Here is a 25,334-nt window from a genome sequence, read left to right as displayed (position 1 = left end):
TGGCAGATGCGGGATAAAGTTCCCAATCTCAGGGGCACTTATCATCCAGGCTGCGACTGCTCCGTTGCCTCCTTCTTTCAAAGGCTGTGCCCCCAGGTGGTGCATGTAGGTGGTTATTCCTGAGATTTGTAGCATGACCATCTCAGAGCCACTCAAAGTACATTTCAATCTTTCCCAAAGGCTCTTCCTGTGAAGAGGAGGGAAGATGAATCCTCTTAGTTAATATTTAAATCCTGCTTCACTTGTTCTGCGATTCCTATTTCTCAAAAATGACATGATCAGGTATGAATCAGGACAGATTTTAATTCTTGCTGACAAAAGTGGCACTTTTCACATACCGTTTTACCCTGTGTTTTTAAGTTTGGAAAAGAGCTTTCTTGTAGTTAAATTTTACTGAATAGACAGTCACTCAAAAATGGTTCTAGACACAGCAAATCTGCCACTAGCCTTAAAAACTTCAAGATACAAAGGCTCCTTGACTTACGATGGGGTTACATCCTGATAAACCCATCCAAAGGTGAAAATATCACAAGTCAAAAATGCGTTTAACATACCTCATCCTACCAACACCCAAGCTCCGCAACACAGCACACTTCAGAGGACCAGTTGTTCCCGTGGTGAGTCTGTGGCTGACAGGTTCTCTTTCGCTGCCCAGCATCACAAGAAAGGATCATGCTATATATTGTAGACTGGACATAGATCAAAATTTGACAATCAAAGTTCATTTTCTACTGAATGTGTGCTTGCTGTTGTACTATCCTAAGGTCAAAAACTAGCAAGTGGCACCATCATAAGTCAGGGACTGTCTATATAAATTTGTTTATCAATGAAATTTCCACCAAGCTGTTGGTGAAGCAATAAGGTGAATAACTGTCATCCTCATTCAGTTAATTTTCATTGACCTTAAGGGAATGACCTTATATTTCCAAGTAGAAGAAAAAAATTGGTCATGGGTAACCATAAATGTTTCATCTGTTTCTCAGTTACTACATTACTGGGGATAGCAGGAGAAGCTAGCTATACTTGTAGATTCAAACTAAGAAGTAATCTCCAACACACCTTATCTTGAAATAGAGCAAAACTTGATTTTAATTAAGATTTATAGAAGATCCCAAGATCTACTAGGCTCCTCCTAACTGCACCTTCTAGATATGACCTAATATCTCACTGAACTTGAACACCTGTTGGGCCCTGCAGGGCAGGATATCTAGTTAAGGCTGTGATCAGAGGCTCTCCTTCTTGGCCTATAAGACTGAATTTGTCACAACAAGTTTTGCCATTAATCTGTCCTGGAGCTCAGTACCAAAACTGCTCCTCTGCTATGTCAGCCATACGCAGAAGCAGGCAGCCACACCAGCAAGAGAGGAGTGCCTCTGATTCCCTCCTCACTGCCTCCACAGTGCCATTTTTAGAAAGTCATAATCAACTGAAGCACTGATTCCTTCTTTATTTTTCCTAGGGCTCCGTCCAAAGAGGACTCTGCGCCTGGTGCTCTGGACTGCAGAGGAACAAGGTGGAATTGGCGCCTTCCAGTACTATCAGTCACACAAGGTAAAAACCAGCCATGGATTGCTGAGTATTTGTACATATAATATCAGTGTAAGCCAAAAACACTGATGCTTTTGGTTTAAAAATTCCTGCTAATTGTCCCATTTAGGATTCTCAATAATACTTTGTGTTCAGCTAACCTTGCCAAACACTCCTTCTGTATAAGCTTTCTTCATCCAGCTCTGTGATGAGAACATACTGCTGAACTGAGGATGTTCTGGTACGGAGCTAAGGGCTTTTCTATTCCTATTTCATGGTCTGCAGTCTTAGAAAACTCCCACCTTCATGCTGCCATTTTCTATAGCCTCTCTAGTTCTTCTGTACTTGTGTGTTCCAGAGATATGGACAGGCCCTCTCCTCACCGAGCACCTCCTCCCATACCTCTGTGTGCTAAATCCTTCTGGAAGCGCTGGTCTTTGAGGACCCAGTCATGGGGCCTTGAGTCAGCCAACAGCATTGCCATCATGATGTTTGGGATGGGGCAGCCAGAGGTCTCAGATCTGGGAATGTTGGGGACAGTTTGGCTTGACACTAACTGTGATTGGGCAAGAGTGGAGTCTAATCAAGAAGGGAATGTGGAAGAACATGATTAGAAATCCAAGACCATTTGGGGATGTGGAGATTAGCCTCAAGAACAAATGTGGAGAGAGCAAAACACTAAGGTCAGAAGTAGTATGGATCAAGCCAGAGGAAGTGCCAAAGTGGTGCATGTGCTGCTGGGCAGGGTTGTATGGGCAGGGAGCGGAGGGGCTGCATTGCTGCCACTGCTGTGGATCATTGTCCCTAAATCTCCAGATTGAAAAAAACAGAATGTAAATTATCCAAGTCAGAGGGTGTTTGTTTCTTGAATTATATTTATACCATTTTGGGGGCCATTTTTTACAGAGTCAGTCTCTATTGCCCTATTTCAATTAGTTAGAGAATGAATTTGGGGTCATGAATTTGATCACTGAATATAATTGTTTATTATACAAAATACTCATGATTTATGCCTACTCTTTTACCTTTGACCTCCAGTAATCCTGGGGATAAGAAAACTCAAGACAAGTGTTCTTTGGTTGGTGGATCAGTAACATCATATTCCATATGTCATGGTAGACCTCAAAAGTACATAAGGATTGTTCTAGATTCAGCAACATCCAGTTAACATTTTCTGAGTAATACTTATGTCTCATGTACTATGTTGGATATGAGATTTAACCTAATTAAAAAGATTCTGCTGCCCTTACATAGACTGAAATGCAAAGGAACTTCAGTGAACTTCAATTTTATGTGCTAAATCTTCTGATAAAGAATAAGGTGTTGATGGCAGACACAGGAAGTTCACCCAACTGGACTTTGAAGGGCAGTTGGAATAAGGTGTGTGGAAGAAATGACATCTAAGTTGAGACCTGAAGACTGAGTAAAAGTAATCAAAGGAAAGGGAGTGGGAGGGAGAAGAGGAGTACCAGAGCTTGTGTGTGCAAAGGCTGGAGGTAAGGGAGGATGCAGATCCTACAGAAACAGAAGGAGCTCAGAGTGGCTGGGTGCATTGTGATGCTAGCATAGAGTAGATATGTAAGCAGGAGCCTGAACAAGTACATATAAATCCTGCTTAGAAGTTTATACTTTATCCTCAGGGCAAGAAGGGTAACTGAACTATTTTTAAGGAGGAGCTTTAAAATTCTATGCATCTTGGACTTCATAGAAAACAGAATATTTGAAAGAACTATTCTTAAAACTCTTTTATTCTCTATAATATACTCTACCCCAGGGGTAAAAAATGGATTTAATCCCCAATGGATCCGCTTAAAATTTCTCACCACTGAAATTTCTGGGATCTGAAAAAAAAGATTTATTTCTCTATAAGGTTTTGAGTTTCACCATAGCCTACTGAAATGCATGGATGAAATCAGGAATGACTTGATTTTAAACTTCTAAGAAATTGGGAGGGACACACACACACACACACACACACACTCACATTCATTCATTCTCTCTCTCTTTCTTTATGAAATGATGCATAATTGCATGAACAGACCTGGTGTGTCTTGATGTTATCTCTGTTACCTTCATACAAATGCTTCAGCTTGCTGGTGGCTAAGTCTGCATTGCATTTTCAGGGATGGAAAGAAGAAATTACAGAAACAAAAAACATAAGCCTTTTGTTTTAGGGTAGCCCTCTATCTTACATTTTAAAAGACTTTCTGCATGTTTCACATAGAAACATTGCCAAAAGCATAAGAATTTGGGGTAGGGGTTACTGAATTTAACCTAAAAGTAAATATATAGCAAGTCACAAACTGGAAGGAGGGAACAAAGCAGATTGTCTTCTCTGAGGCATCTCTGAATGCCAACAGCATCCCATTCAGTGCAGTCACAACAGAGATCCTCTGTTCTAGGTAAGGAATGGCAAGTTTTGGAACAAATTAGTCCTCCAGTTTCAATGACAGCATAATACAAGTTTATTCCTTGCTTATTTAACATCCAATATACTTATGATAGGGTTCTGTTCCATGTAGTTATTCAGGCTGAGAGATTTCAGCAATGTGGCCTTTAATATGTTTTGAGCAGCAACATCCAACTGGCAGGTGGGGGGGAATGGTGGGAGGTTTTGAAGGGATAGTTCTGGAAGTGGGTCACATGGTTTCTACTTACAGTCCATTGGCAAGAACTAGTCAGGTGGGGCTGGGGATGTGGCTCAAGCGGTAGCGCGCTCGCCTGGCATGCGTACGGCCCGGGTTCGATCCTCAGCACCACATACATACAAAGATGTTGTGTTCACCAAAAACTAGAAAATAAATATTGAAAAACTCTCTCTCTCTCTCTCTCTCTAAAAAAAAAAAAAGAACTAGCCAGGTAATGGAACTGCTTGGGTATTAGGTGACACAAGCCTGGCTGGGCAGTCACTTCCCAGCCACAACCCTGCATACACTATTAAAGGAGAGCACACAGTTCTGATGCAAAGCTAGCCCATGCAGAGGTCTTCCTCTCACTTTGTTCTGGATTCTCAATCAATTTCAGCTGCCCAAGAGACCAGTTGCCACAGTCTCACCTGCCATGGTGCTCAAGGCAAGATCAGCTCTGTAAGCTGCCTTTTAGGTAAAAATGTTTATCACCACCACTACCTTTGCCCGTCAGTACACAATAAGAAAAGAAATCACAGTACTTGCCCATAAAGAGCTTAGAAAATTTAACAATAACTTTAAACTTATATAAGAAATTTAGGAAAACAAACATTATAGAACGTGTTTCTAAATGATTTAACAAAAAAGTATTTATTTATTTACCAAAAAAGTATTTTGTTTTTTTGCAAAGGATTCAATCATTAACAGAGTGCTGATGGTATAAAGGTTTAGCACAGTAAATGTAAAGGGGTTAGAAACAGAAGAAATTATCATGACATGTTTGTCCTGGGGGAGGATTCTCAGCCTCATCCTTGCAGAGTAAATGGATCTGAATGAGTGATGAGGAGAGGAGAGAGGGACAGCCACTCCCCATCATGTCAACGATAACCGAGCCCTGTGGGTTGCCATTCCTCAGTGGGGGCGATGAAACAGGAAGAGAATTTTCCTTCAAGGGGCATCTATTTTGGTAATTGTAAAAATAAATGGTTTTTAAGTGACTCTGCCAGTATTTTCTCAGTATGGTTATGGTCATTGGCGATCAGTATCAGGAATCAGCAAGTTGAGCCCTACAAGCCAAATCTAACCTGCCACCTGTTTAGGTAGAGATCCCAAACTAAGAATGTTTCTACGTCTTTAGCTGATTATGGAACAGAGACTGAATGTGGCCCACAGACTTAAAATATTAACCATCAGGATCTTGACAGAAAAAGTTGACAGACTCTTGGTCTATATGATAAAAAAAAATCATACAGTTTCTGCAATAATCTCTTTATGATTTTGAGTAGCCTAAAGGGGAATTTTGTAAATTTTATTTGGAGTACAGTATTTTTCAATGTAAATATTATTCTGGAAGATATTATTATAATAATATAAAGGTATATGCACAATCTTTTTTTCCCCCAATCTTGGTTAAGCTTACATTGCACCGGCTATGGAGCAAAACAACATGTAGAAAATTATTTTTTCTTTTCATTGCTCTGAATGTACACTTTCTTTCCCTATGAAGAATCTATCCAACAGTGAAAGTACTACAAAAGTTATTTTAATGGACATATTTAGGTAAAATTTATGGAAATAAAATTAATATTGTTCATTATCCTTTTCTTAGAAGAGGATATATCTTTGTTTACAGTGTGTTTTATTAATATATACAAAGAAAAATATAAATCAAAGTGATTTTAAATTACATACTAAAATTTATAGCCAAACTAATTTTCAAAATTTTACTCAGATTAATTTTAAAATACCTTTACTTCATAATTATGCTGTCTTGTGAAATATTACCTCAATTGTTATAATAACTGTTAAAATTTACTAAATTTACTAAACAGTTCATTAAATTGTTATGAAATATGTGAAGCTATTTGTGCTTTGTGTACAAATTTTAAAACTCATATGCAACTTTATTATAATATCTAAAATGTTCTTTCTAAGGAAACAAACTTTGCCTCAAAAAAGTCTATAAGCATTTTGATGATAGTTACTAAGTGAAATAATTCAAATGAGAACTATTCAGTTTTTCCCTATATTTTGGCATCAACTACAATAGAGATCATTCCTGAGCTCCATCAACAGAAAGTACCATAAAGGATTTATATACATATTTTTTTTCTTATTCAAAATATGCTAGCTCACATATTTTGATAGGTTGTAATATGTTCTTCCCTGATTTTAAAGTTCTTTCCACTGTCTCTCTTCACATTAGCATGAACTTGAGAACTATTTAGAGAGATACTGTTTACTCTTTATGTTTATTGGTTCTTTTCAAGGTAGCTCATCATTTTTCGTGCTAGTTGTATTTTATGGAGGTTTAACTAGCATTTGGTGAATTCCCGAATCTTGAGAGCATGGAAACCCCTGTATGACACCATGTAGATCATGAAGAGAGCATTCCCATTGCTCTAGAAGATTCTCTTCAGATTGACCCCCATCCAACTCCACCAAAGGCAACTACTGTGCTGCTCTTTATCACCATAGATTGGTTATGTCTGTTCTTGAACTTCTTTTGAGAGGACAGGGGGTACTGGGAATTGAACTCAGGGGTACTGGAACACTGAGCCACATCCAAAGCCTTTTTTAATTTTATTTAGAAACAGGATCTCATTGAGTTTCTTAGAACCTCTGTTTTGCTGAGACTGGCTTTGAACTTGCAATCCTCCTGCGTCAGTCTCCCAAGCCAATGGTATTATGGGATTATACGTGTGTGCCACCACACCCGTCTTGTTCTTGAACTTCTTACAAATGGAATCATTCAGAATGTAATCTTGAGTCTGGCTTCTTTTCCTAACAGTGTGGTCCAGGGATTTATTCATATTGTTGGACTGACTAGTTTGTCCCTTTCCATTGATGAGTGGTCCTCTGTTACCTGAAGAGGTCACAATTTCTTTATTCTCCTGGACAAATGCAGCATGGATATTCTCTTGATGGACATTTGGTTGTTTCCAGTTTTACCCATTATAGAAAGACCTGCTGTGAATGTTTCTATACAGATCTTTTGGTGGACATAAGCATTTATTTTCTTTTGTAGTGGAGTTGCTGGACCATATAACCAGTGATGTTTAACTTTATTAGAAATTGCCAGAGAGATGGGAGATTTTACCATTTTACGTCCCCACCAGCAACCCTTTAGTTCCTCCCCATCCTTCCCAGTACACGGTATTATTCACAGTCTTTTATTTTGGGTCGTTCCTGTAGGTGCCATATTTTTATATTTTTCAAAGTACATTTCTGAAGAGTAACAAGGAAAGTTCTGCCTCCACCTCCAATAGTCACCGTTCTTCTTTCTCCCTTGATGCCTTGCCTTGATTCTGATATTCGGCTTATGATTGAAGGGGGACTGAAGGCCTTTTACCCAGTGAGGTTTGCAGGGGCTGTTCTGGTTAGAGTGACCCTGTGCCAACTTGGAGGAACACCTTGGTGAGAACAGGATGTGGAAATACGTCCTGCTGGAGCCACAGCTCATGGCCAGGAACACTGCCTGGGGCTGTTGCAACAGCAAAGTCTGGGGAGGGGACGATTCCCTCAAGGCTTGGGAAGGGCCATTCCTCTGGCACCCAGAAAGGAGGTTATTCTAGGTAGGAGAAGAAAGACTACATAAAATGTCTTCATGTTATTCTTCATTGATAAAAAATATTATTTAAAAAATATGAACTCCTTTATTGGTTGAAATCTGCTTACATTCACCTAGAAGAAAATATCACCACATAGAGAAGCATATTATGGTGAATGAGAGTTCAATTATAGGAGCAGAATTTAACTTTGAAATTTAAAAAACATTATAGATGATTTTATTGAATTTTCAAATCAGTGAATAGAATGAGAGCTATTCAGATGCCATTTGACCAATCTGCTTTTATGGGAACAATGTTACTGTCTTCTCTTGTCATGGAAAGAGAGCAGGATATCATTTCTCATGTCCTCAAATCTACAAAGGAAGGGGGGGGTACCTAAATTAGTTTCAACTGGATTTCTGGCATTTTGAAATCTTTTCCATTTTAAGTAAAAATATGATCTGGCATAATTATAATGAGCAAGGTAATCTGGCCCTGAGAAAGCCTCATTACACAAGGTAATCAAATAAAATAGATTGATATGTTCTATTCTGGCATGAAAAATATTTTAACCTTTTCCTGATTTATTGCACAAACTTCTGGCAATTGAATTACAAGGATAATGAACACTACTGTGTTCTGCTAGTCATTAATAAGGGCAATATTTTAAATAGGTTTTATTAAATGAGGGATGGGATGGATGATCATTCTAAACACATCAGTTTATTTGAACTCTAGCCAACTTGAAAACAGAAGAACCTAAAATGATTTTGTGTAGTATTTTTGTTAGCATTTCCTGTGTTGCCAGTACTGAGGAACAAAATTTCCTTTTTAGTTATATAAATACATCAAAAACATCATGTTAGCTACTTTTAGGAGCAAACTTCTTGCCAACTTCCCCACCCACATTTCTCATTTCCCTCTGAAATAAAGAAAATGTTAGAAATGCTTGTGAGACTTCAGGTGATCCCGGCAAATGTGTTTTTATTTTGCAACCCTGTGCCACCATGTAATGTGGCTGTGGCCAGGATGACCCTGCTAGAGAGCGACTGTGCTGTGCTCTATAGAAGTCATAGATAGAGCTGATGTACTCATCCAGCATAATGGAGCCCGGACGCTGTCTCCAGTGCAGCTTTTCTCACATCTTTAATGTTCCATGCAAGACGGCCACCCTAATCAGAGGTTATGGTTGTGATCATTACTGCTGGGCTTTTATGCATCCTGTGTTTTTCTTTCAATGTCTGAATATTTGCATTCGTATGTCAAGCACATCACAAAATTGGTTTAAATTTCACTTATCTCCATGTGTTCTTGGTCTGTAGCTCTCGTAGTTACAACATTCACCTAATTTGTATAGCACACCTGGGAGCTCTTAGGGGTCTTATTAGAATTTGTGGATATTATTAAAAAAATAAAAGGAAAAGACAGCCTTTTGCATGTGTTTGCTTTCTCCTGTGTAGAATTCCATTATGACTGTAGGATTTCATAATCTTTGTACATATGGTAATTACATATAGAAGTATGTTGGTCTGGGCAGAACTATCAAAATATTCCCTTTGCTATCAAGAGAATCATATGCCACTGAGTGAATAAACGTGAGTAGGCATCATTGCATCTCTTTTTTCTTTCTTTTGTCCCTCTTTAGGAGGGATCCTTCTTAACTGGCTTTTATTATTATTTTTCTATGAAATTGAAAGATGGGTTGTGACCATAGAATAGAATTTTTCCATGTCTTTGGGGTGGCAAGACCTTGCCTGCTGTTCTGAAGTAATATTTAACCTATAACAATTTGCGGTTTCATATCATAATGAATTTTGACTCAAGTGTGGGTTTCAGCCCAGTACATGTTAAAAAAAAAAAAAAAAAGATCCAGACTTCTCTGCTACCACAATTAACCCAAATAAGGCAACAGCCTTTTCAAGTTGGTTCTGAAAACATTGGGTACAAACACTGAGGCTTATTGTGAAGTATTGTGGCTGGCATCTTATCTCACTTTTCCTAAACCATGAAGGGCCTCAGCTTGTTCCCAGTCTGTTTTACCAGCTTGCCAGAGGTTTTCTATGAGGCACAAATAGTTTCTGCTCCAGTGCCTCCCTATGTTTAACCAGGTCACGATCTGACCTGGAAGGACCCACAGCACATCTACTGCACAAATGTCCCCAGGAAATCAAGTTGACACACCAGGAAACACAAATCGGAACCGAGGTGTCATGCCTTGGGCTCACAAGTGACCTATATGGGTCAGAGCTTTTGGGACTAAATTATCCCATTACAAGTACTTGGGCCTCACAAAGTTACAGAGTCAGCAAACCATTTTTGAATCACCAGCACTATTTTAATGTGCCTGGAGCTGTCTTCTACCCTCTGTCGTCTAAACAAGAGGTTGGCAAACTTTTAAAAGATGAGATAGTAAAGAGCAGGCCTGCAAGACATATTGTCTCCTCTTGGTTCTGCTATTGTAGTGCATTCATAAACAATGCCCAAAGAATGAGCATGGCTGTGTTCCAATAGAACCTTATTTATAAAAAATAAAAATATAAAAGAAGAAGAAGAAAGAAAAAGAAAGCAGATCAGATATTCAGATATTTTGCTGACCCCTGTTCTAAGTCCTTTTTGTGCAGAAGTTTAGAAAACTTTCTCCTGAAGCCATTGCAATCTCAGTGTTTTTGGTGAAAGAGGTTTCTAGCACACAGTACAGTTCTGACATTTAAAGTTTGTGTCTTGGTAGGCTAATCATGTGACTTGTTTGTAAGGCCAGCACTCAAGAGAGTGTAGATGCTCTCCTTAGGTGTCTTACCAGCAGAACCCCCATCACCAGTTCAGTGTACAGCCTTAGTTATAGCCCAGTGAGCCACCCAATGTGGGTGCCAGAGTCAACACACTTCCCTCTTATTTCTTAGAGCAAGAATAGAATATTAAGATGACTAAATGTGCCAGGTAATCAACTTAGCAAAGCCCTAAGCAACTTAGCAAGACCCTGTCTCAAAATAAAAAATAAAAATAAAATGACTGGGGGATGTTGTTCAGTGGCTGATCGCCCCTGGGTTCAATCCCTGGTACAAAAAAAAAAAAAAAAAATGGCTAAATATAAAAGTACTGGAAGACATTAAAGAGCATTTTTAAACTTTTTTTTTCAGTTGTAGATGGAAACAATACTTTTATTTTATTTATTCATTTCACGTGGTCCTGAGGATCTAACACAAAGCCTCACACATGTGAGGCAAGCACTCTACCACGGAGCCATAACCCCATCCCAAAAGGGCATCTTTTGAAGAAGTTGGACATGTCTAGAAATAGCTCTTAAAAAAATCAAATTCCAATACATCTTGGTTGGGCAGCTTTCCTACTAATCCTGAACAATTGTCATTCATTGTTTAACCACATCCTCGTTTTATGCACGGGCTTGCCAACCTGTATTTCGTTTTTTAAAACTAAGTTGTTACCTAAAAACCAGGCTTTTTCTGAAAGATCCAAAGAACATTACATCTTTGGTTAATCAATAGCCCTTCCAGAAGTTTATCCTCTCCTTCTGGCTCCTGTGGTTTCTCTGTGATTCTGCTACACACATACATAAACATCAGAGAAGCGTGCTCCCAAGATGGCCTGAGGAGTGAGTGGGCACAGACTGGCAGGCAGCCTGCAGGGTCAGCGCTAGAACAGAGCCACCAGGAGGTGAGGTCTCTTCATACTCACTGTGTCCAGCAGTCACGTTGGGCAGTACATAAACTGTGTTGTTTTGAGTGCTGAAGATCAGACATGGAACTGATCGGCAGAACCACAGGCACAGTTGCAACCTGAGAACTTGTCACAGTCCTTTGTTTTCTGGAACTCTTCCTAATGGTCATTCCTAAGGGCATCAGTCCTGAAGTCCTGTGGTGTCTTAAGGGCCACTTGTCCTCTGATAGAGTTGGTCTGGGTCTGGTTTTCTAACCTCCTTATCAATTAGACCACATCTCTAATTCTTGTCCCCTTTACTTCCAGTGCTTGGGATGGAACCCAGGGCCCTAGACATGCTAGGCAAACGCTCTACCACTGAGCTCCATCTCCAATCTCTGAAACTCCTGTTGACTCATCTGTTTATGTAAAAAACCCAAAGGCATATTTTTTACCCCAACCTGAAGACTAGAACTTCCATTCCTTATTTTCTTTCAGAAGACCTCCTTCTTGCAAGCTCTTATCAAATGCTTGTCCTGCATTTGCAATTACTCATTCTAGAAGCTGAGGTTGCCCCTAGCAACCAGCAGTTTGTCTAAACTGCATTGGTTTCAGGGTTCTCTTAAAGGAGAGTTTCTCAAAATCAATTTCTAAAGAGCTTTTATGCCCCACACAGCAAAACATATATAAACAACAATGCAAATTCAGAGACTTAACGAGGCCTTTCAACAAAGGCTTAGAGTGGTTTCATAACCTGAGTTATGTTGAGATTAAGCAGAATTTCTGTTACTAGTTAAAACAGGAATGTAATTTGCTTTTATAGATTCTTATATAGTTTCATTTAATAAAACTCATCCAATGAGGTGCACCACCCCCTGAAATAGGAGGCAGCACCGTGGTCAATACCTGTAAATGTGTTTCAGGCAGCTGTCCAGGTATTAACACAGCGCCAGGAGAATGTATGGCATGCATCTGTCCCCACTCACTGCCATAGCTGGGTGACTTTGTTCCCCCTCCAAAGCTCTGGAAAATACTTTGTTATACTCGTTGGGAGGCAATCAGGCTGTTTTGTCATTTGAATTAGGAAAGGTCAAAAGGAAGAGAATGTAATAGTAGACAGAGGGAAAAGTACTTTGTGAAAATCGTCCATCTTTCCATGTGAGGAAAAGTAATTTGGTCCTTTTATTAGATCTGAAAATCCAGTGGTAGAGTTTTTTTTTTTGATAGGCATATAAAAAGAAAAGAAACCGTCAAAAATTTTGAAAAATATCATTCCCTAAACAAATTATGTATCAAGTTCTTACAGTTTACATAATGGCCTTGTAACCTCTTGTATCTATGTGATCATTTATAAATTAGAGTATTCTTTCATAGACATCATCTCTGCTAATGGTAATGACTCAGGTAGAAGCCAAACTATGCACTGTTTTCCTAACTTCACACATGATGAAACAGAGGTTCCGAGAAGTAAACAATGTACCCAAGTCTGCACAGCCCAGCCTCTGAGGTTCAAGGCCTGAACTTGAATCTAGGTTTTTAAGTCTCCAGTCTTCAGCCATAATGGCTTCTACAACTGTGTACTTCTCTCACCCATCTTAAACTCAGGTATCTATCAGCTTGTCATACACTAAAGGAAATACACATTAATATATTCAGGAATTCTAGGTCATTAGTATACATGAATGGATGAGTAGAAAAGTCACTTCAAGGTGCTTGATTTGAAACACATATAGCACAGAATCAATTCTGTACAATTTTGGAGTAAAAAGTCAAGGAATCCTGTGTAACCATGCAGATGTCGGTTGTCGCTAAGTCATTCCCAATGCTCTGAATTTGCACTTTCTCTGGAAAGTATAAAAACAAATATCTATATTATTCTAAAGTTAACTCTGAATCCTGCTACAATGATTTTTCTTTTTCAAAGCACCACTTCAATTTCCAAATTTTTTCTTAGTTTGGGGCACTTTTTAAAGCAAAGCAAGAACTAAATAGTAGATAAAATTAAAAATAAAATAGCCAAAGAGACCTTTTCATAATATAAGACTTCCTTACACTAATAAATATTAAAATCCTTCCACTTTTTAAAGGACTATCTTCAGATCAAAAATATCCCAGGATACCATCTTAGGGTATTCCCCACTGCCTTAGCCTTAAAGGAATAGGAAAATGAGGGCAGAAACCCAATTCTTAAGAGATGGAAGTGTGTGTGTGCGTGTGTGTATGTGTGTGTGTGTGTGCGCGCGCATGTGTATAAACCCTCCACAATAAAGTTCAGCCTTATTCTTTTGGAGTAGCTGTGCCTGAATACCAGGGGCAGAAATATACCAAGATGGATCCCTGCTTGTGTTGTTTTTAAGCATTTCTAAGGAAAGAGATTTCATTCTGTCATTATTTTTTAACATTTTCAGACAATGAGCAGAACCCCCGGCCAGTTCTACTTAGTGATATCTTAATCTAAACATGCAAATTAGAAGACAGGAGGCACAATTATAAAAGAAGGTAGTTGCACTTCTCCAAAAGTTAACATCCCTAATCCTACCTGCCTTAGTTGTTCCTGTGTGGAGGATTAAGGAAGGGTAAGTGAAGTGGGGGGCTGGGGGGTGAATTGTGACTTTTGAAAGAGAAAGTTAAAAAAATTATTTGCAAACAAAGCACAAATGACTTGACACTTGTTTGGTTTTGTTGTTGTTTGTTTTTAAGAAATTGGAGTCCTTTTTTCTTTCCTTGGTTAGGAGATAAAATAATGCGTAATCTTCAACACTTCTTTTTCTTCATGATCAAGAGCTCAGGTTTTTAAGTATCTTCTCTAGCAAACCATTTTCTGAATGTGTTGGAAAATTGCACCTGCCCTTGATGCTTGCTCTTCCTCAGGGAAGGGTGTTGGGATGAAGAGCTGTCTCTTGAATGGTTCAGCCAGCGTCTAATACAACCGAAGTATGTATTAGAATGAGAATGAGGACGAGGGATGGGATTCCAGAGTATAACAGCATTGGCACCGAAGGCATTGTGTCTCAGCTTCCAAAGAATTTGGTGGAAAGACTGACCACCAGTGTGATTTTTATCTTCTCGTCTCTGGGGTAATTACCTTAACATGGCACACTATAGTGATGACTTCTGCGGAAAGTTTCTATTTAAACATCTTTTTCTGAATCACTAAGGAAAGAATAGAGCAAACGAAGAGGAAGAAAAAAATGTTCCCTTGAACACTAAGCTGCTACCTTCAATTCTCAAAAATTGTAGCTAATGCCTAATCAGACTGACATTCCTATTGTACAAAAATGTTGGGAATGCAAATATAACTTCTCAGCTAATTATTTCATTACATGGACGTGACATGTGTGAAGTAATAAATTAACATTGTCTTCAGTGACAGCCAGCAATTGTGGATTTTAATATTGAAATTTTTAAGTGGAATAAAGTGCATTTTTCTCGTGACCAGGTGAAAAGCGCCTTCTGTATTTATTTGCGTAATACACCTTCTTTTTCTAGCAGATATTTTGCCATTAAAACAGGTTAGTGATATTTATGTGAGTTAACTATGACTGATGGGGAAACCCCAGGGATGTCAAGGGGCGTGGCGCCAGCTGCTACCATGGCCCATCCCTCTCCTACACATGGTTGAAGCAGTTGACTTAAGAATAGTGGTGAAAGAATCTACTTTTCCTTTTTAAAAAAAAAAAAACACAACCATTAAGTGGCTGTGTTACCTGTTTTGAAGGTAAAAGAGCAACAAAATGTCAAATATTGTCTTCTCAAGTTTATACTAGAAGACTGTGGAATCTGGGGGAGGAGAGTGTCACTGAGGAGTGACAGTGAACCTGGTTAGAAGGCATCCAATTTTCCATTTCTTTAAGGATCATTAGTTGTCAGGCACAATTAAGACAGATTTTCAGTAAAACTTAAGCTACATTAAATTTACAGTTTTTTTTTTTAACTGACAATATTTTTAACTAACACTTTTGTCTTTAGAATCAACCTATGTCTAAAATATCTTGAGCTCAGAGGCTGCAGATTCCCTCTGAATACCATTTGGTCACTAGCAGTGAACCCTCAGCACCAGGATGCCTGGCCACTTGGGGTGACCTGTACTCCTTGTTGGACGAGGTGTTCAAGGTATGCCTTTGGGGTTGACAGTCTGATCGTGAGTCATATTGAATACATCTTTTTCCTATATCTTCAATGTGGCTAAATTCTTTTCCAGTTTATTTTTAATTTTACTATTTCTAAAAGCCACATAGCTTCTCTTGAAAGACTTAGGGAGCTTTTGATAAATCATTCAGGACCGGAGTGGGAGGCCTCCCTAGTACACATTTGATGACAGCAGTCTTTGCCAACCTTGAACACTCTATGGTCTATTCTGAAGATTTGGTGATTTCCACTGCACATCATTGTCCTGCCTCACACAGGAAAATCAATCTTCTGCATATCAAAACTTTATGAAGAATTTTAATAAATAATTAGAGATTCGTTTTAATGGTCTGTATTGATACAGTGCAGATACCTTAAGTGAGGTGTAAAAGGAATTGCCTAAGACCCTTTCTTTCTGAGGAACCCTACACCCCAACAAGTAATAACAATGGCATAGTTCATCTCCTTGGTGTTGGCCAGTGTCTTATGGAGTGCATCAACAAGATACATTCCAGTTTCCAAAATGTGATGATAGGTAGAAAATGAGATCCTTAGAATCAAGAAAATCTGATGTTTATTTGTTAAATTTTATAAAGTGGCAGAAATAGATGATACAAAAGAATCAGAAAAGTAGCACTCTGCAGCCTTTTGGCTCCTGATTTGCCTGAGATGGTTGGTACCCACCCATCCTCCTGCAGAATCACCGCTGGCCCTCCCTTTCACTCTCACAAGTGCCCTGGCTTAGATGATACCTTAGATCAGTGCTCTTATTAGTCATTCTTGTTGATAATGATTGTAAGTCTCAAGAGAATTGAATAGCATGATATATGACCTCTGAATACATATATTGGATCCATGGAATCCTCAGAACAATCCTATTAAATGTAGGTCTTTCTCCTGTTGAAGAGGACATGAAGCTCAAAGAGAATAAATGACTGTCAAGGTCATTTAACTGTTATGTGACAGAATCGGGACTCCAACTCAGATGTCCAGAGAAAATGACCTCTAATGAGTATAGTAATTACAACAGGAATAATTATCTTCTTCCCTTACTAATAAAGCTTTATTTACCATTTGCCCAACACTGGCCCCCATCAGTGCTTATGCTACGGACCACAAGCTTATGCCACAAATCTGGTGAAACCTATGCACTTCTTCTCAAATAATATCTTTGAATGCATAAAATAATATGGATAGTATTACAAGGATGTAAATTTTATTAAAAACTGTTATCTAAATTTTTTATCCTAAATGTATGATACATGTGGTTTTTCAATACATCAAATAAGATCTTGGAGTATAATTTATTACCATAATTTCCAAGTAGTGATGAATAAGATTATTTTGAAATTTCTGTGACAGTTCTAACGTGGTATGAAAATATCTATGATTTCTGTTGGTGAAAAAGTGACAGGGTCTGTTCTACTCCTGTGTTGTGTTCACAATAGAAGGAAATTTTGGATTTCAGTTAGAGATTAATGGAAATAAAGATGTCATTTTTGCTAGTCCAAGTGTACCAGCTTGCTTCAAATCTGAATCTTCAGGGGACCCCTGAGTGAAAACTCCTGCCTGGGAATAAACCTTCAAATAATTATTGTTATCCCCATTTTGCAAATGAGTAAATGTAGGCCCAGAGTAGTGAAGTAACTTGCCTATTATTTTTCACCCACTGGCCAAGAGTGCCTCAAGTGACATTAGCCTCTGCTCATCACCTCTTCTTGCCCCCAGGTGGCAGTCACTAGGAGGTGGGACTCACTCCCAGGATCACAGTCTCCTAGGTTGCTCCCCTAGTCACCAAAACAGCCTTCCATCACCAGTGATGCCCGTGATGAACAGCACAGGAATCCACAGGCGAAGCAGGAGATTGGGCCGTGTGCCTGTCCAACTGCTTTTACTGAACTTGCCCTGAACATTTCTAGCACTCAGTCTCCCCTCCATGGTCCTCAGGTGGCTTCCCAGATGATCATTATTTCCAGCTATTTTTCTACCATAGCTATTTTCTTCTTCTCCCTTTAGGTATTATTGTTGCTGCTTATTACTATTCTCAGAAGAGGGAAATTGTGTTTCTTCACCTCTCTTAACTCAATACAGATGCCTATTGAGATTTTTTTTCTTTAATCACTATAATTCCTTGGCCTTCTTTTATCTAAACTATACCTATTAAATTATCTAAACTCTTCTCAAAGCTAAATTGCCTCATCTATTTATTATTTCCCTTCATTTTGCCTGAATACTTTAAAACTTAGGAAGTATGTGAAGTGATTGTTAAATCTTGTTAAAGTAGTCCCAGAATGCATTTATTGGTGTCTCTAATTGAGTCTTACTGATTATACCATGTATTATTAGCCTCATGTTGCACTTAGTTTAGTATAACAAACCTTAAGATTTTTAAAATATATATCTAATATTTTTTAGATTCCATAAATTTTCGCTTGGTAATTATTGCTCATCCCCTTCTCCTCCTGTGCACAGTGGCCATTTTATTTTGGGAAGTATAACACATTAGATGCTGTCCCCTGAGGGGGAAATAGGCTCTGCCAAGAATGTATCCAGCCCTTGTTTTCACCTGAGAAGGGAACAGCAATTGCCACACAGCCTCCAAAGTAAGAGCACCTTATTATTCCATTATGGAAAGAACCTTAGACATTTCCCTTGCAGTTGGATAATTTATGGACATATTTTAAAAATCGCTTTTACTCTATATAGCTTTCTAAAAAGTATTTGTTTAATGATTTTTTAAAATTATTATTAAATTGTTTATAGATACTCATACAGTTATAAGAAATAATAGATCCCATGTGCCTTTTACCCTGTAGCAAATCTTGTAAAGCTATGGTGAACTATTATAGTCTGGGTGGTGAGTAATGCAGATAAGACAAAAAGCATCTCATTTCCAGCAGATCCTTCAAGTGCCCTTTTGTAACCACATCTACTTCCTCCCACATTTCTTTTTTCTCTCTTTCTTTATTTTGGAGCCTCTGGGGATTATAGGCATGTGCCACCGCACCTGGTGTTCTCTCTCTCTCTCTCTCTCTCTCTCTCTCTCTCTCTCTCTCTCTCTCTCTTATTCATTCTTTTTCTTCTATTTTGCTTTATTTTTATTATATTTTTAATTAAATTTATGTTAAGCTGATATATAAAAACTTTAGAATTAGATAATGCAATAGTTTAGTACATGTATATATTGTATAATGTTTAAATTGGGTTAAATATCTCCTCAAACATTTACCATTTCTTTATGGTGAAAACTTTCAAAACCCTTTATTTTAGCTTCTTGAAATGTACAATTCATGCGTGTTATCTGCAGTCACCCTACTGTTTCCTGCAATAGCCCCTCTCTAACTGTAGCTTGGTACCCACTGACCACCCTTTCCTACCCCTGCATCCCCACCCTGCTCCGCTCCTCTGTAGATGTTATCAAAATCTCTATATTTTTAGAGCTTTATAAAATATACACCTAAAAAACAGCTTATAACCTTAATTGTGAACCCCATCCTTGCTTGAGGAATTAAATAGCAACAACACAAACAGATTCTGAAAAGCTAATGTTGCATTATCACCAACACCATGTGGTCATCATCTTCACTGCCACCACCATCATCCCAAATGGGACCTGGTTATTTGATCTTGTGGGCTTGCATATAGAAATATACACACACTTGTGTGTTAAATACATATATACATACATCTATTTATTCTTTGTCTCAGCCCATGTTTATTGACAGCCTTCAAAGTGTCAGAAAGTGTTCTGAGTTCTCTCTTTGGTATAGTTTGGATATGAGGTGTCCCCCCAAATCTTCTGTGTTAATGCTGTGATCATCCCAGAGGACCCAGCTACTGCACAGCCTGGCAGCAGACCTTGATGTCATCCGCATGGTGCTGGTTCTGCAGCAATGCAGAATGCTGAAGCTGTGGGGTCATGGAGGCTTCCACTGAGATTTCAAAAGAGGACCTAGGAGGCCAGGCAAAATATAACAGGGTCAGAATCCCTGCAGGCTGCTAGGCATGGTGACACATGCCTATAATCCCAGTGGCTCAGGAGGCTGAGGCAGGAGAATCGCAAGTTCAAAGCCAGCCTCAGCAGCAACAACGCACTAATCAACTTAGTGAGACCCTGTCTCTAAATAAAATACAAAATAGGGCTGGTAATGTGGCTCAGCGTTTGAGTGCCCCTGAGTTCAATCCCCAGTACCCCTCCCCAGGAACTGCAGGCTGCCCCAAAAGGGTGATGTGTGAAGTTGTTGAGGTGCAGCCGAAGCTGGAATGAGACCCTAGGAATTAAGAAATACCAGTAATGTGGTCAGTCTGCCAAGGAAAGCTGCTGGCTGTGGAGAAAGCCAGGCTGAAAGAGAGGCCACATGCACTGCAACCAGCAAGGTCAAAGGGGTGGGACTGACCTTCTTGCCACCATGTGCCTCAGATGTTCCATGTGGATCTACAGCACCTAATTTCTGCCTAGTCAGGGTGGGTCTTGCTTTAGTCCCATCCCTTCTTTCTATGCCCCTATTTCTCCCTTTTGGAATGGAAGTGTTTACTTGTTTCCACTATATGTGGGATATATATAAATTGCTTTTGATCATTACAGGGTTTCATAGCCAAGAGTTTGCCTTGAGTCTCAGAAGAGACTTTGGACTTGCACTTTGGGGGCAATTCTGGAACTGTTAAAACTATGGAGACTCTTAGAGACAACTAAATGCATTTTGCATCATGAGATAGACATGAGCTTTTGGCAGTGAAGAGTGGAATGTTATGGTTTGAATATGAAGTGTCCCCGTGTCAATACCGGAGCATTCAGAAATGATAAGATTAGATGGCTGTGATCTAATCAATCCATCTGAGTTTGAATGGAGTGGGTAAGGTGTGACTGGAGGATGTGGGCCCTGGGGGACCTGCCCTGGAAGGATTCATCTTGCCCTGGCTTTCTCTGTGCTTGGCCACTATGGATGGAACAGCACTCCTCCACCACACCCTTCCTCCATGATTTTCTGCCTTACCTTGGGCCCAGAGCAATAGACTCAGTTAATCCATGGATTACACTCCTGTAGACTTTTCCTCCTCTAATTAGTCCTTGTCAGGTATTCTGGGTCACAGTGATGAGAAGCTGACTACCACACTCCTCGTCTTGCTCCCATTCTAGTGAATCAAGACTTATTATAAATTGGATAAATGGGGAACATGGTATGTTAGATGAAGATAACTACTTGGGGGAAGAAATTGGACAGGGAGAAAAGATGGGGATGTGAGAAGGGAGATGTTTAGTTTTTTACAGGGACAAGAAAGACTCCATGGAGGTGTTTTGATGAAGGCCTGAAGAAGATGAAGAAGAGGGCCACCTGGGTCTCTTGGAGGGAACTTCCTAGGGCAAGTGAAGAGTTGTTGCAAAGAAGCTGATGGGGACCTGCTCAGCAAGCAGGGAACAGGGAGGAAGCCTGTGTTCCTCAAGTGGAGCTGAGGAAGGAAAGTGGTAGGACATGCGGTCACGGCTATAAAGGAGTCCAGATGGAGCCGGGCCTCCTGGGCATTTCCTCTGAGTGAGATTGCAACTATTGAAGTCTCTTGAGCAGAGGAGTATCATGAACTGAATTAGTGGTCTAACATGATTCATCTGCTGCTGGGTGAGAATACACTGAAGGGGCCCAGAACTGAAGCGAGGCAATAATCCAGCCGAGAGCCGAGGGTAACTGTAAAGGGGATGGTAGCAGTGGAGGGGTGACAAGTCGTCAGGCTCCAGCCAGTTGGCTATGATAGGGGGAGGGAGGAGAGGAGATGATGTGACCCTACAGTTTGGGACCTGAGCCACTGAGATAGAGGAGTTGGAGGTAAGGTACACATCAGGAATTCAGCTTTGGACACGATGAATTAGAGCTATCAGACATTCACACAAAGAGGTCAAGGAGGAAATTTTGTAGAATTCAGGGAAGAGGTCCCCTGCTAGTCATGAGCATGTAGTTTCCTCTGTATAAATGCTCCATCTGCTTCAACAGTAATTTTTGCCCTCTCTCAGCCTCACTTCCTATAATCCCAGTGGCTCACACTGTGGTGGTTGTTTTTATACCCTTAGAGTTCCTTCTTAAAGACTCCCTGGTCCCTCAGGTGAGGTTTCTGCACAGGCCTCCTCCATCCCATCCTCATGAGCCTCACAGTGAATGACTACTTCTGAGCTCTTTTCTCCCACTACTTGATACCTCAGTTCTCTCCTCCCCTTCCCCCAGGGCCATTATAGCCACCAGCCCCTAAAAGCCACTGGATTCCCATTTCCCATTCAACAAGCTGATAGATCTAGTTGGATTGGGATGGTTTTGTGGCTAATTCATTTTCTTCTTAGAGGTTCAATTCAACATTCTATAGACAACTTGAGGCTTCTTTAATCATAAAAATAAAGAGCTAGTAACTCTTGCTTCCAGATTCTTCATGAACCAGGATCATTTCCTCTTTTCTTTTGGTCAAGAATTCTGAGAATTCAATTAAGTGTTTGGGCATTTCAGCAGCTTCAGAGAAAGATTTGGCTGTAGGGCCTTCGGGAAGAATACAAAGGCTTTGCTTTTCACTCTGAGTGAGATGGAAGCCATATGGAGGTTTGGAGATGAAGAATGGGATCATCTGGCTTGGATTTTTTTTTTTTTAAATGAGGATCACTCTACTGAGAACAGGCTGAAAGATGACAGGGCTTGAAGCAGGGGGACAGTTGGGATGCCATTGCAATTCTCCATGAGAACAGCGGAGCCAGGGAGAAGTTGTGGAAGAATTGGCCTGTTATTGAAAACAGAGCTGACAGCATTTGCTGACAGATTGCATTTGGGATACAAAATCAAGATAGGAGTCAAGAATGATGACCAACATTTTTAGACTCTGTGACCAGAAGGATGTTTTTGCTGTTTTCTAAGTTGGGAGGAAAGATGACCGAAGGAGGGACATAATGTGTGACGACGGTGAAGGAGGAGAAGAGGCCTTGTGATGAGAGACATGAGCCAAGGAACAAGGGCACTTCAAGGAGCTGGGAAAAGCCAGACCAGCGCCTAGAGAAGGAACCAGCTCTACCAACCCCTTGACTCTTGCCTGTAAGATTCCATTCAGATTCAAACCCTCCATAACTGTGAAAAGAATAAATTTGTGTTGGCAAATTAATAAATCAGGAAAGATTTGGGCAGTAGTAAGACATGAACACATTCGAGGGAACCAGCCCCTAAAAGCCATTTTCAGGACATGAAAATGATGACTAATGCAATTAGACATGAAATACACAATTAGACATGAAAATGGAGATGCTGAGTGGCTGGTAGAAGAGTCTGAATTCAGGAGAGAGGTGTGGAAATAGGAGCTTGGAGTATCACCAAGTAGACTTAAAAGCAAAAGCCTTCTGGGCATGGTGGTGCATGCCTGTATCCCAGCAGCTTAGAAGGCTGAGGCAGGAGGATTGGTAATTCAAAGACAGCCTCAGCAATGGTGAGGCACTAAGCAACTCAGTGAGCCCCTGTCTCTAAATAAAATACAAAATAGGGCTGGAGATGTGGCTGAGTGGTCGAGTGCCCCTGAGGTCAATATCCAATACCAAAAAAAAAAAAAAAGAAGAAGAAGAAGAAAGAAAGAAAGAAAAGAAAAGAAAGAAAAGCCTGGTTGAGAATTCCAACAGAATGAGCAAAGAAGAGAAAAGAGGCTTTTAGACTGTTTCTGACCATCCCAACATCTAGAGGTCAGGTACATGAGAAAACCAGCCAAGAAAAAATGAGAAGGAGCATCCACAGAGGCAAGAAGAGAGGCAAGATTTTGAGGTCCCAGAGGCCAAGAGAAGAACGTGTTTCTTGGAGTAAGCAGGTGTCAAGTTCAGCTCCATTAAATAGTTGCAATTTAATGCTCAGATATAATCTCAATATTGAAGTTTTTGCTAATTCCTCTAAAGTTCTAGGAAGGACAATTGGTAGTTGAGAGTGCGGTATTTTATAGAACATGCTGATAGTTATTCTTTTAGGGATTGCCTAGGCTCTGTTCCTCTCTGGAAAAGCCACAGATCTGGCAACATTTTGTAGGTGTTCAGAATGGTGCCATTTATCCATTTATTCATTGGTGGGTTGCAATATTATTTATTGTAAATCAGGAAATCTTTGCAAGAGAAAGCTGTCTCTACTAATAACATACTGAGGTAAGAGGTATAAACTGGGACTGGCCAGGGCAACAGGGATCTGTGGCTGTCTGACTCCTTGGTTTCTTTCTCAATAACTATTGAATAGATATATTTGCTCCCTGAATAAAACACCTTACACCTTGACTGAAATATGGGTTAATATTTTGTTTTTAGCTTTCATTGAGTATCAATATGTAGGAAACAGTTGGGAAAGGTAAGCAACTCTTTTATATTTTGTAAAATCATTATTGGAGACTCTGTCTGTTATTTTGTTCAGTGTTCCTCACATGAAGAGACATGGAATAATTCCTCTTAGAAGTGAATGTTGGGAAATGCATTGCCCCTTCCAAGGAGCTGGTAGGATCTTGCATTCTATTCCTAGATGTTGCAAGCTCAGTAATACATCAGTACCTCCCTCTTACATTGGCAGTCACAAGCTAGAGCTAGATTGTACCCTCAAGTTGCTTCTAGGGCCAATGTCAAAATTTTCCCAGTTGTGACTTTTTTTTTCCTCAGCATCTGTGAAGTACCTTTTATGTGCTAAGCTCTATTGATTAATATGGAGATGCAGAAGGGATCCACCAGACCTCTCTCCCTTGAATTCCTGGCATCTTCTTGGTCCTTGAGCCTTTACCTACTCTTCTAATATGTTATTAAGATCTTTTCTTTGCAGAAGCTTTGGATTCTTTCAGGAGCAAGGTAAGTATAAAACATAAATTAGATAAGATGGAACTGACCAGCATATTAGGGGCATGCTAATCAGGAAAGATTTGGGCAGCGGTAAGACACGAAGACATTTGAGGGAACCAAGAGCCCAGAAATTCATAGTTGGGTACTACGGTTTTTAGGAGGTTTGAAACTCACTACTGTGCTTTTAAAAGAGAAGGAGGAAAAGACTTTTTAATAAACTATAATTATTTCTAAAGCTATGTTTAGCATTTTTACTAATATTACTAGAGAGTCTTTGATCAAGTAAAGCATATGAGGATATTGTCATAATCCTAAAATGCTAGAAGTGCTTGTGTGTATAGAAACAGAATTCATGAACTGGGTTTTAGTAGGATTTCTTCTAGGGTTAAGTGATATGTGGGTTCTTGGGTATAAAGTAGCTTACTTTTTAGGACATGAAAATGATGACTAATGCAATTTTAAAAAGAAATAATCTGTCTACTTGTAAGAAGATGAACTCAGTTGTCAGTTATAACCTTAGGAAGAGACTAAAGATAGAAGCTGGGATAGCCTTCCCAGCCAAGGAAAAAGCATCAGGAGTCAACACAAAAGCACTCTCCTGGGGGCAGACCAACACCTTCCAATGTAAGAAGCACATCTTTATGTCTGCGCAGCACGTCAGGGTTAAAGGAAGTGGGTCAGTGAAGGATGAGCTTTTCCTTTTGGTAGTTTGCACCTTCCAATCATGGAGAAGGATGGGAGTTGGTGGGGATAAGGAGAGACTGATAGGGAGTAGCCAGGGAGGAAGGGGATGGAGAAGACAGAGAATGCAAAGTTCAAGGAGTCTGCATCTACAAAGTCAGTGATGTCGAACATTTCTCTTTTACCACTACAAATGGAAATGAGTATGAAGCCAGTAACATGAAACATTTGGCCAACGTATGGCATTAAAGGAATCACACTGTAATTGTGGGATCTTCACCAGACATGGTGGCACACACCTGTAATCCCAGCAGCTCAGGAGGCTGAGGCAGGAGAATATCAAGTTCAAAGCCAGCC

General features: G+C 39.7%; 1 protein-coding gene across 4 annotated transcripts in view; it reads left to right on the top strand.

The window, feature by feature from the left end:
* Cpq (carboxypeptidase Q) overlaps positions 1–25,334 on the top strand; it is a 449,500-nt gene that overhangs the window by 338,990 nt on the left and 85,176 nt on the right. For all 4 annotated transcript variants that reach the window (XM_071602223.1, XM_071602224.1, XM_027953187.2 and 1 more), the window contains exon 6: positions 1,460–1,551. In XM_071602223.1, the coding sequence (XP_071458324.1) occupies positions 1,460–1,551 (92 nt within the window). The remainder of the gene's footprint in view (positions 1–1,459; positions 1,552–25,334) is intronic.

Source organism: Marmota flaviventris, chromosome 15 (assembly GCF_047511675.1).
Source record: "Marmota flaviventris isolate mMarFla1 chromosome 15, mMarFla1.hap1, whole genome shotgun sequence".
NCBI classification, from domain to species: Eukaryota; Metazoa; Chordata; class Mammalia; order Rodentia; family Sciuridae; genus Marmota; species Marmota flaviventris.
This window is presented reverse-complemented; position numbering and strand designations above follow the sequence as displayed.